This window comes from Gouania willdenowi, chromosome 13 (assembly GCF_900634775.1).
Source record: "Gouania willdenowi chromosome 13, fGouWil2.1, whole genome shotgun sequence".
In the NCBI taxonomy this organism is placed as follows: Eukaryota; Metazoa; Chordata; class Actinopteri; order Blenniiformes; family Gobiesocidae; genus Gouania; species Gouania willdenowi.
The window spans coordinates 12,486,644-12,498,656 of record NC_041056.1 but is presented as its reverse complement, the minus strand read 5'-3'; the positions used below and the strand labels follow the sequence as shown (position 1 = coordinate 12,498,656).

The window sequence follows — 12,013 nt, the reverse complement described above, 5'->3', positions numbered from 1 at the left end:
TGCCTTTCTGAAATTAGGGTTATGATTTAGGTCTTTAAGATTACAGTATTACCTTTCTGTCGTTTAAAACTGTAATTTTATTAGCTAGTGTGTTATAGAAGTGGCTTTAGATCGTTCAGTTTCCAAGGTCTTTACCAATCCATATAGGTAAATAAAGAAGAAGTGGTAGAATAACAAGTGCAGTCATCAATAGTGTTGCTCCAAATTTAAGATGATGTTTGGATGACAAAATGATGACTGCATTTTTTGGGGGCATTTTCTTTCATATAAACTTAAACTACAACAACAAAAACACTCTTATCAAACAGTTAAAGTATTTTTATACAGTTAAGCAAAATGTGTCTTTTTCCTTTGTTTTGCTCTACAGAAAAAATCACCTTCACGAATGCACCCTCACCCCAAGAGTTCAACGAGGGAGACAATGCCAACATCATTTGTGATGTTGTCAGTTCTCCTCCACCCACCGTCATCTGGAAATATAAAGGAGCAAGGATCCAGATGGAAAAAGATGGTAAGACAACTTTAAAGGGTATCACAACACAAACAACAAAAAAAGGTGTTATTGTTAAACTATGAGATGTTGTACATTTTTTTGCTCTTAACACATTTGTAACCTGCTTCCTCGTGTGTGGGTGTGGCTTGTCGTGCCCAGTTTGCTCCATCTACGGTGGTTAGTCTGTTATGTTTTCCTTTCAACAATTATTGCTGTTTGACACAAATACAGTAAGGTTTAAATACATTTCTGATGTTTTATATCTACAGTATATTCACTGTATTTTTTTGTCATTATATCCTGACTCTGCATCTAATTGTAAGGGCACAGTAAATGTTGGAACTGGTTTTTTGACAACTTGGTTGTACAAAACTGAACACAAAGATGTATTTAGCACTAAGATTGCTGTATCACTCGAGAGGTAAATGTTACAATAAGACAAAAATGATAGTGTTAATGACTCCAGTGAAATGAAATGACTTCATGTAAAAGCAGCAGCAGTTCTACAAAGACAAACTCGAGTCTAGCCAACAGGCGATAGGTAGATTCATCAGTGTCAGAGAGACTTGATATTGCTCATTTCTCATGTTTGTTGTTTTCCTTCTCAAGGGCTTATCATGTGTTTTGAAAATATTCATTTGGTGTGGAATTTGAGAGATGCATTTGCAGCTTTTTGTTTTCCCCAGTCATTGGAGGACGGTGTTGTAATATACTGCCTGGGCTGATATTGCTTGCTAGACAATGATACTACACCCTGACCTGAATTGTCATATTATTTTGGAGCATTACATAATGAATTTTGCTTGGTTCAGGATTTCATTTTAAACCAAAAGATATCATATAAACTCCGGCTGTAATTCTCGTTTGCGAAGGTGTGGAAAACAACAATATGAATTTGAGTAAAAACAATTCAATATAAGTCCTAGAAATAGCTTGTTTCTTCCACTTCTAGAATTATCTGTCAGACAAACTAAAGTATTGCCTGTATCTCACAACACTAGCGATAACAATCTCAATATATGTTTTCATTAGTTTCTCAAAGCAGCATTGCAGACAGTTGTATAATAAGGAGGCAGGGCCTGCGTTGGGATCAATTATAATTGTATAATTATGACTGAATTGGAATTGGAAAAATCTGTTGCTATTGTAATTGAGTTCAGATAATTGTAATTGGCATTGAAATTCTATAAAAACATTTACAAATTAAACGCAAACCTGTGTAACAATGATGTTGCAGTTCTATGGCTTACACATACAAAGTTAACAATTATTGCAATATTTTTCATATTAAGTTTTTCCCACTACCCTCAAAATCGAGGGGTATACCGACATTGTATTTTACAGCTGATTTAATACACTGGTCAAAACTGACCTGTTATCATAAGAGATGCTAATACAAGCTAACGCAAGAGAAAGGGTTATCAGTAATTGTGATAATTGTATTTTAACTTCAGTAATTGAGAACACAATAGTAATTGACTTTCAGGAGAAAAATAATAAATGTAATTTTAGTTGTAATTAAAAAAAAGCTGGTCTCCGCAACCGTAATTGAGCATGGATAGTTGAAAATGTAATTGTAATTAAAAATTGTAATGGACCCCAACCATAGTCGGCAATTAAATGTTTCAAATCAAAGTGAATTTTTCAGTTTTCGATTAATTTTGACAGGATTTACACTATTGCGCTGTTTGATCTGCCTGTTAGTTTAGCTGCAGCTGTTATCGTTAAATACTGAGTCATTATGCTAATGACACGTTTTGTCTTCTGCTTTCCTTTAGTCCGTTTTAAGGTGCTGAGCAACAATCACCTTCAGATCCGTGGAATCAAAAAGACAGATGAAGGATTGTACACATGCGAGGGTCGCCTGATGGCTCACGGCGAGATCGATCTGCGTCTCATCAAGGTCGTGGTCAATGGTGGGCAACCTGTCCTTCTCCTTTTCTCATTTATTTCTTCCGAGTGTGCAGATTTTTTATGTTGCAGGTGTCCCACCCATGATGCTTCAATAAGCCGTTGCTCTCGGTGGAGTCTGGGCACATCATCAATGTGGAAACTGTTGCCCGCAGCAACCGTATATCAAAGATATTCAATGCTAATGAAGTCTTTTCACCTGCAACTTTGAAGCAGAAGCTTTGAGTGTGCCTTAAGAAATCCTCTGAATTTGTCACGGATTTTTTTTCAGTTTTTCCATCCTGCTATCTGTCATTTATATGCATGACTAACTGCCCATATGGATGTATGTAATTCTATTTCCTGTTTTATTATTTATATTCTTTTTCTTCTTTGTGTTTCAGTGCTCCCCTCTATCAGGATCTGGCAGACGGAGGTAAATGCCACAGCAGATGTCGGACAGCCTGCCATTTTGACTTGTGCGGTTGATGGCTATCCTGAACCCATGGTGACATGGACAAGGTGAAATTCTGCTGCTACAAATGGGGAGACAGTTGGCTTCAAGCATTTCCTCCAGCACTTTTCAAATGCCAGGCCATTGTGTTCAAGATCACGTTACCTGCAGCTGGACAGGTTTCAATACTGACAATGATACATTTTTTTCATTTAAAAATCAGTACTTCCTGAAAATAATCAAAATGGAGACTGTGGAATCACTACTTAAGTCTTAACTCTTTTTCTTTCTAATATGATCAGTATATTAAACAAAGGTTTAATAAAACAATTTCATAACATGTCAAACAAAATAAAAGCAAGAAAATGATTGGCTTTGTATTTATTAGGTCATAAAACTGAAACTTGACCAAGTACAGAAAATAAAGTCTTTGTTTCAACTACTTAGGTTTGAGCTCTTAATCATTTCAACTAAATGTTTATACTTGAAACATTGTGGCTCTTAACTAAATAATATAAACTCATCTGTTGTTTTTGAGGTAGTGCAAAATTAACATTAGTTTTGGAACATGAATAGTTCTGTGCAATTCTCTTGTGCATCAATTGTGGGTGACACATAAAAATAAAAAATAAAAAACAATCAATATGGAAATCACATTTTGGATCTATTCAGACAACTGTTCCTTCGGAAATCTACTTTGATCTCCTGACATGTTCCGACTGACAACTGCCAATCCTCGTCAGAGGCATCTGCTGATTGCTTTGATATCAGTCCAAGCATGTCAGGAGATCAAAGTTGATTTCCTAATGATCAGTTGTCTGAATAGATGAAACCATAACATATTATTCAAAAAGAACACAAAAATAATCTTGCTGGAATTACTACGTGGAAGTCAAGGAAACATCAAAGTGATCAGCATGTCAGGTGATCAAAGTCGATTTCCTAAGGAACAGTTGTCTGAATAAATGAAACCGTGACAAATTATTCAAAAGAAGACAAAAAGAGTCTTGCTGGAATTAGCAGTAAAACATACTGTAGTTATGCCAATCCCAAGATTTTCAAAATAAATTGGCTTGTGGGAGTTTTCCTACTTAATTTTATCTTTGTAAATATCCATCTATTTTGTTGGCTGTATGCACAAATACTGCTCAGTCCAACTGAGTTGAAATCAGTGTGCACAGCACTTTCGTTGATCAGAGATGTAAGGCTAACTAACTTTTTCACAGCAGGAGGATATTGGAGGAGAGGGCATGAAAGGTGCACATTAACAGTGAAACCTGAACTAAACCTGTAGCATGGTAAACAATAGTTGCTTTATTCAGTGTGTCTGAATACAGTCATTGATAGGCCCCAGCTTTGTTAAAGAGTTAGTTTCCACAACAACAGTGAACACCAAGGCATACACAGACTGCAAAGAGACCTAGAGCTTCTGGGGAATATAAATTTTTTTCTGTGAATATATATTTTTGGCAAGATTGAAATCCTGCTTACAGTCTTCAGATGTACAGTACAAACAGGTAGAGATGAAGGCACTTGTAGCTTTCAGGCATCAGTGAATGAAGCCATGAGAAAAAACTGGCAAATTTGCATTCTTTAGATTGGCGACCCACTTTTTTTATTTTTAATTCAACCAACCAAATTTAGTTTTTCAAAAATGGCCATTGAAAACACACATATATAATCTTTTTTTGAAACATAAATCTATATATTTTCCTGTGTAACATGCATTTCACAGCATTCAAATAAATGTTTCCTTCAAAATAAGACAAGTCCAACAAGAGACGTTAAGTATTTATTTATTGACAATCGCTCCTTTAGAACCTACAAACTTTTTAATTTGTAGTTAATAACATGTTATTTATTTATTATCCCCCACCACAAAATGCAAGGGGGGTAAAGGTTTGAGCTCCATCTATCAGTGCTTCTATTTGTGCGTCCATCCGAGTTAAAGGGGACAACTTTTCTCAGAAACTGTTTAAGATAGGGCAGGGGTCTGCAACCTTTACTCTCAAAGGAGCCATTTTGCCTAATCTCGCCTGGAATAAAGTCCTTTCAGAGCCGTGAAAAAATACCTTCTGAATGAAGACAATACAGTGTATAAAATTCTATACAGTTGAAGTAATATTGAATCATTTTACGAGTTAATGTTTTTGAAAGGCTTCAAAAACTAACTTGAATTTGATAACACATGATCATGTCAGCCAACTCATGCTGCTAATTTCTTGCAATTACAATTAATATGACATATTGCTTTGCAGGAACAATGTGGAACTCGAGGCCGGGGAGAAATACACATTTAATGAAGATGGCTCAGAAATGATCATGATGGACGTAAGCAAGCTGGATGAAGGGGAATACACTTGCATTGCAAAAAACAAGGCCGGCGAAAGTGAGAAGGAGCTGAGTCTGAGGGTGTTTGGTAAGGCAACAACATCCTTTACACATCCATCAACTTTATTTAGCCATTTGAAGTGTTCCAAGTGTGTAGGAGCAAGCTAAATAAGCACGTAGGAGGAGGATGAACATTAGTGTGCTTCCTATGGCATATAAAACAGTGTTATTTATCTGTAAAGTGTGAAAGTTTCATGTAGGGTTTAAATGGAGGATTTTAAAACCTGGTTTAGTTGGAGGATTCTAGGTGATCTCATGAACAATGACATTTTTAACGATCTCTTAGGTGTTGTTATCTTCTTTATTCTTTGCTACATGCCAATGAAAGTAATTTTGGACCCAATTATAGCACAAGCACCAGGTAATTATTTCTACATTGTGTGAACAGGTGCAGTTTATTTTTTTTTGCTGTTGAAGCTTCTGTTGCTCCAAAAGGGAAAAAAATAATTATTGTAAAGCTACTCGAGACTGTTTTCAAAACACAACCTTTGCATCATTATCCTGACATTCACAAAGAAGTGGTTGCTTCACATCAATGGGAAAAAAATGTGCAATTACTGCCAAACACTACCTTCTGCATAATATATGCGTAATTATAAATAATCACAATCTGTTTCTGCGGGTCCTAAACTTGTCAATAATGTCTGTGTCTTTTCATTCATGTGCTTTGATTTATTTCACAGGATATTACTGCTGCACAATGAAATGTTTGATTGAAATGTTACAAAACAGGCAAAAGCAAGGCAACAATGAAAGATTACATTTCTTAATGAGCTTTTGGTGTCGCTTTTTAAAACACTGGTCTTATCTATAATGATTAGGGCTTGGATTATGTTGTTGCAACTCTATCTAAGGATGTTCTCTTTTTTCCATTTCTGTTTGTATATAATGCATTATATAGGTTCTGTATTCCTTTAAATGCCCAGTGTTCTTGTTATAGTAAGTAATAAAGCCGCATTTTCCATTTATTGTTTGTTAAGGTCTCATCGCTAATTACAGTTCATTTTGTACATGATAGAAAGGGCCGTAGTAGATCAGGGCTCACAGAGCGTTATTTCCAATTGTCATTTCTACATTAATGGTGGTAAATTGAAAAAGGAACACAGGGTGATATTTTTGTTGCAAAAATAACAGCACTGAATACACTGTTATTGTTTTTTTGTTTTATGCATGAATGCGCACAATAGCCTCTAATGCTTCAGATACTGCTGATGTCACTGTTGTGACCCCTGCTATGCTTTGTGTGTCATATTCTATCAGGTAAGTAAGAAAAACAAAACAAAAATGAAGGCCTGTTCCATTTAGATGACAAAACAATATTCTGCTTGAAATAAACCCTGTAACCTGTCATCTATGGATCTTTAGCCTCAATTTGAACTCACACTGACCCAGATCACCGGAGTTGCTCTTCTTCTCCTGACTGTTATGTAGCACTAGACCTGCTGTGTTGACTGAATGTTTGTGTTTTACAGTCAAACCTAAGATCACATACATTGTGAACCAGAGCACATCAGAGATGGAAGACCAGGTAACGCTGACATGTGAGGCATCAGGAGATCCGACTCCCACCATCAGCTGGAGCTATGGAGAGAGCGTCTTTACAGAAGGAGAGCAGGTAAAGCCCTAAAGGCAGCACAGACCTATAACAGTTACAAATGATGAAGTTGATACCACCCGAGGGCCGATGTCCTGTATACAATTTTATTTTTGGAGTCCGTAATCCACACCTGGTGGAAAGCACACAGATAAAAAAATCCTCTGACCCAGTTGCATTTTTTATCACCATTCTACAGATACTTCACAGAATTTTTTTGCCCTGTAAAGAAAGACATTTCTCTTCCTTTTTGCAAATCTTTATACACAATAGGAGTGTGCATTGCCATGAATCTGACAATACGATACGATTCACGATTTGCATGTCACAATACGATTAATGCCGATTTATCGCAATATCAATAATTAAAAATTTCAAAATACAAAGTGGTTTGAAATTCAATTAATTTAATTTGCGAGAACAAGTAAATGGTAACTAACTGTAATTCCAGTACCAATATCAAAAACAAGTGGTATGTTTATCAAACTGTCTAATTACACTACGTTTTTCAAAAAAAGTTTAACGTTTGCTTCTGCAACAGATTCGGATTCTGTCTCGTTCTTAAATTCATTAAAAAAACTTCCGAGCTAAAATGCATTGAGGAGTGAGGTAGTTTAACAAGATCTGATGTGGTTCACTGACTCTTAGTGACGAGGCGTTTACGTGCTATGCATACGTTAGCGCTAATAAATGGGTTTTTTCCTTTAAGATACACAATTTAAAAAAAAATGATTTAGACAGTTTTTGGATCAATACGATAATTGGGTTGTGAAATATCGTGATATATCACTCAATCGATTTTTTTCCTGCACCCTTAATACATGATAAAAGAAAATTGGATTAATGCCATAAATTCCAATTCCAATTACAATAATGGATTAATGTTGGTGTTTCCTAAAGGTATGGAATATTGTTAATATAGATGCACTTTTATTTCAGATTTACCTCAATGAAGGTTTTAAACTCAGGATGTAGTAGATCCTTTGCAAATAAATGTGTGATTACCTTCAAATCAGTCAGTAACAAACCATTCTAGTCTGATCTGATATGAGTTTTCCCACATTTCAAGATAAAGTCCTGATTGTTTCTTATCATTGCTTTTCTCAAAAAGCATGCACATACTTGCAGTAATCAGTTTGCCTGCTTTTCATTGTATTTGCTGAAATAAGCACTTCAATGACCAAGTGTTTGCTCAGCATTTTCAATCACATGACGCCATCATGCTGCATATGTCAGTGATTGAAACTTCTTTTATAGGAAACTGTTCATCATTTCTATCTGAGGATATTCTGCTGTCATCTTTGAAACATGTTTATCCACTTTAGCGTGACAAGAAACTCTTTTCAGTCCTCTAATAAGATATCTCACTCATCTTTCAAAGTGCAAACCATTGAAAACATGTTATACCTCAGAGCATTCAATGGAAAATGCTGAAAGGATTGTAGCTAGAGTTCATTAAGGAGTCAGTCTATTACATGTGCTACATTTTCTTCCTACAGGCACATCTAAACAGGATCTACCAGGTATGAAATGTGTGTGGCACAGAAATGTACCGAAGTAGTGTTACACAGAATGCCTTAAAATAAGCTCCTCCCCCACACCTAAAACAAACCTGAAACTGAATGATCTCATCAGAACTCCAAAGATTGATTTGACTGTTGCATGTGTTCCCAAACTTCACCTTTAAAACTTCACTGATCTTGTGAAAGAGAGCGCTGAGCTTTCATTTTTGTGAGATCAGATGAAAATGTAGCCAATAGAATAAAGAAAATATCATTTCTGTGTCGCTGTTACCCGATCATTTCAAATTTTTTCCATCCTAGCATAAGGCTGCCTGGTTTCAAGCACATCTCAGTCTGTCTACCATCCCCATAATGCTCTAGATGTCTAACATTTATGTCATCTTATTTCTTGGAAACTGAGGGTAAAAAGTGCAGCACCTGAGATTTATCTTTTCAGTATGAAACACTTAGCCCTGCAGATGGAAAAAAAAAGAGAAAAGACTTTTGTAATCATGCACTGATAATAAAGGTGGCCCAAGGAGAAGTGATTATGCATCCCAAGAATAGGGTTTAATGGACCATTCTCAAGTATGAGAAATGATCACTGCATGAATTCTGTGGAAAGTGTTTTTGGAATTCAAAGAAACAGCATCTCCTGCTTTTCATTAAATCGGAGCTTTCTTCAGCCACCTGTCGAAGCCTTGCAGAAAACGTTTGATACCTAAAAATACATTTCAGCTTGAGCTGCACTCGCAAAGTGCAAAACCCACTACCACCAATATGATGCACATAAACCAAAGCTGTGTTTTCCTTTGTGTATTTCCACCCACACCCACAGCGATGAGGCACACTCCTGCACAGCGTAGTGTAACAGTTTGCTCCACAGCATTATCGTCTCGTGTGGAGCTCCCACACGAGACCTCATCTCTCAGCAGCTGTGACTCAAACTTTCCTTTCTGCTGCTCCCTGAGTGGCTTGTCTCGTGTCCTTGACGTTGCTCTAATGGATGAGCAGCGTCTCCTTATCAGCATGAAAAACACTCGGAGCTCCACAGCCCAGACTTAGACTAACATATGAAAAACAAGACAGCAGCATGAGTTTAGGTTTGAAGACTGTGTAGTGTGTAGACGAGAATGCACACACTAAGGCTACCTGCTGCTTACCAACAATTACTGAATCTGTGATGCTCATTTTGGCGGAACATTGGTTTTTGAAAGCAATACACTCCAAAATGGTTGTGCCAAAACCAGTCTGTAACTAATCCTATGAGATTAGTTCACATAAGAAGCCATTCAAATTCCATTTTCAATGCACAAAGTGTTCTACAAAATAAATTCCTTTGCATAAATTCTCAAAAATACCACACACCAAAAAAGCAATGATTTAAAGCTGCTGGAGATGATTAAAAAAAAAAATAAAAAATATCAGAATCAGAAAAAACTTTATTTATTGGGGGTAATTAGAAAAGTGTCTGCCTCGTATCAATACGTCAAGGACAATTTGCCCCAAAAAAAGATGTAAAAGGTTGAAATTGCAGCTCAAAAGTTTGTTTTGATCTCCACTGTCAACACTCTCTTATTGACATGTTCGGAAAAGTATTGTACATTGCATTGTGGGATGTTGAGTTCTGTAGACGGATGCATAGCAAGTGTTTTTACTTCATTCTTACACTGATTTCTTGCATTTCTTTGCCAGACAAGGTGGACAGTGATTTGCTTGACACCATTTTTGTTCTTGTTTGTTCCTGGTATTCCCTGTGATATCACCTCACTCCTTGAGACATTCAATTTCGGCTGGATTTGAATCTTTTGATTGAATGATTGATGTCTTTATTTCGAACATGTAGAACATTAGTTTAAATAAGCAAAATAGACCATTGATTTGATTCACAAACACTTAAACCTCTCAATGTACATGTGTGAAAAGGAGTAGGAAGAAGTGTAAACTTGTAATTAATTTCCATAAGCCCCAAAATAAACATCTACCATTGTTTTGGCGCAAGTTTCCGACCATGATGAAAACACAAGAAAATCATTTTAAGAAAGAGGCAAAAACTCTTCAAAGCATCAGTATAGTGGACTCCACATCCCACAATGCAATGTATAAATTATTCTGACAATGTAAATAAGACTGTTTACAGTGGAGATCAAAACAAACTCTTGAGTGGTAAATTATCTTGTATTTATTTTAAATTAAACTGATGATTTAGTTTCATCCTACATTTTTGGAATCTTTGTGTTGAGGCAAGTAGAAGATTTCTTAGCCAACATAAGCTTTCTTTAGTAGTTCACAGTAATTGTTCTCACAGTACAGTTGATATTTGTCGCGTCACATAATGTCCATAATGGTGGCAGTGGGTTTTGTACAGTAGTTTTCAGTACGCTCGAATCTGTTGCATTTCTTCACAGTTTTCCAAAACAAAATGATTAGCAGCCTCACTTTATCACAGAGACTTCATGTGTGGAATTATTGTTGGGAGATAATTTCTCTGCCTATCCCTCAGTGAATACACAAGAAACAGGCTGCTAAACATTGCTCTGTTTGTGTATTTGATGTTTGTCCTTTATGTGCATTGATCATCAGCACTATTTTAATTTGGGATCTATGTGATGAAAATAACAATAATTTGTAGTAAATGTTGTGAATTGGGAAACTCAAAGAATTTTTTTTTTTTTTTTTTTTTTTTGTTGTAATTATTTTACATTGTGTGTCTTCAGAGTTGTTGTGGTGTTGAATGCAAGCTTTCATTTTGCATTGTTTTTGATGTGTTGACAGTGCTAATAATCAGTGTTTTTCATTCGTTTTATCTTTTTGGTGGAACTTCATGTGTATTCTTACACATAATATCTGCTTCAACGCTATACTTTAATTTGGTTGCCATTAGAGGATTTTATGGAAACCTGAATATATTTTTTTTATTGTAGTTTATATGAATTTGTATTCCTTTCAAAGGCAATATATAGGCACAGTGACTAAGCATTTTAGGGTCATTCTATGTCATTTCACAAATGGCCCACACACTTAAGTCTAAGAAAATTCTGAAATGGTTACCAAGTCTTCCATGATTATTCAGTAGGTACAATTTTTAGTTTGCTCGAATGACTCCTTTTTGAGATACGGCCAATTTAGTGAGGAGTGTGTCGATTTTTGTTTGTCTATATTTTTCTTCCATTTTTAGCTTGTAATATCTCAGGAACTACATCAGATAGAAAACTCAAATTTGTTATAGTAATAAAGCTCCACCTACTCTCTTAGAATATGCTAAATGATCTGCTATACATCCTATCTGGTGGACATGCCAGCCCCTCAAAATTGGAAAACAGTTTCAGGGTTTGGGGCTCTAACATGTTTGAGCCTTCAGTAAACAACTTTGCATATGTCTCAGCTCCCTGTAATTTTATCAGCTTTGAGCTATGTACATAGACTGTTCACATCATTATTGATTTGTCAGGTATATGCATTGGTTCTTGCGTGAAGTAGTCTGATCCTGGTTGCCTGTATTTTCATGCAACCGGAGCTGCTCTTCTCTTCTTCATGCCACCTACAAAACAGCAGAGTTGGAACTGTCGCCCCCTGCTGTCACAGATTTTTTTCGGGTCATGGATTTTGTTTATCAAATTTCGGTAAACAAAAGAGGTTTACATCGACTTTTTTAACTATTACTGATTTTTAGAGCAACCCAAAGCAGA

At 36.0% G+C, this 12,013-nt stretch overlaps 1 protein-coding gene across 7 annotated transcripts in view; it reads left to right on the top strand.

Moving 5' to 3' along the window:
• ncam1b (neural cell adhesion molecule 1b) overlaps window positions 1-12,013 on the top strand; it is a 96,481-nt gene that overhangs the window by 44,165 nt on the left and 40,303 nt on the right. For 5 of the 7 annotated variants that reach the window (XM_028464180.1, XM_028464184.1, XM_028464178.1 and 2 more), the window contains exons 4-9: window positions 368-511; window positions 2,272-2,409; window positions 2,788-2,905; window positions 5,096-5,256; window positions 6,701-6,843; window positions 8,322-8,345. In XM_028464180.1, coding sequence (XP_028319981.1) covers window positions 368-511; window positions 2,272-2,409; window positions 2,788-2,905; window positions 5,096-5,256; window positions 6,701-6,843; window positions 8,322-8,345 — 728 coding nt within the window. The remainder of the gene's footprint in view (window positions 1-367; window positions 512-2,271; window positions 2,410-2,787; window positions 2,906-5,095; window positions 5,257-6,700; window positions 6,844-8,321; window positions 8,346-12,013) is intronic. The other 2 variants (XM_028464181.1, XM_028464179.1) reach the window with 1 other exon arrangement.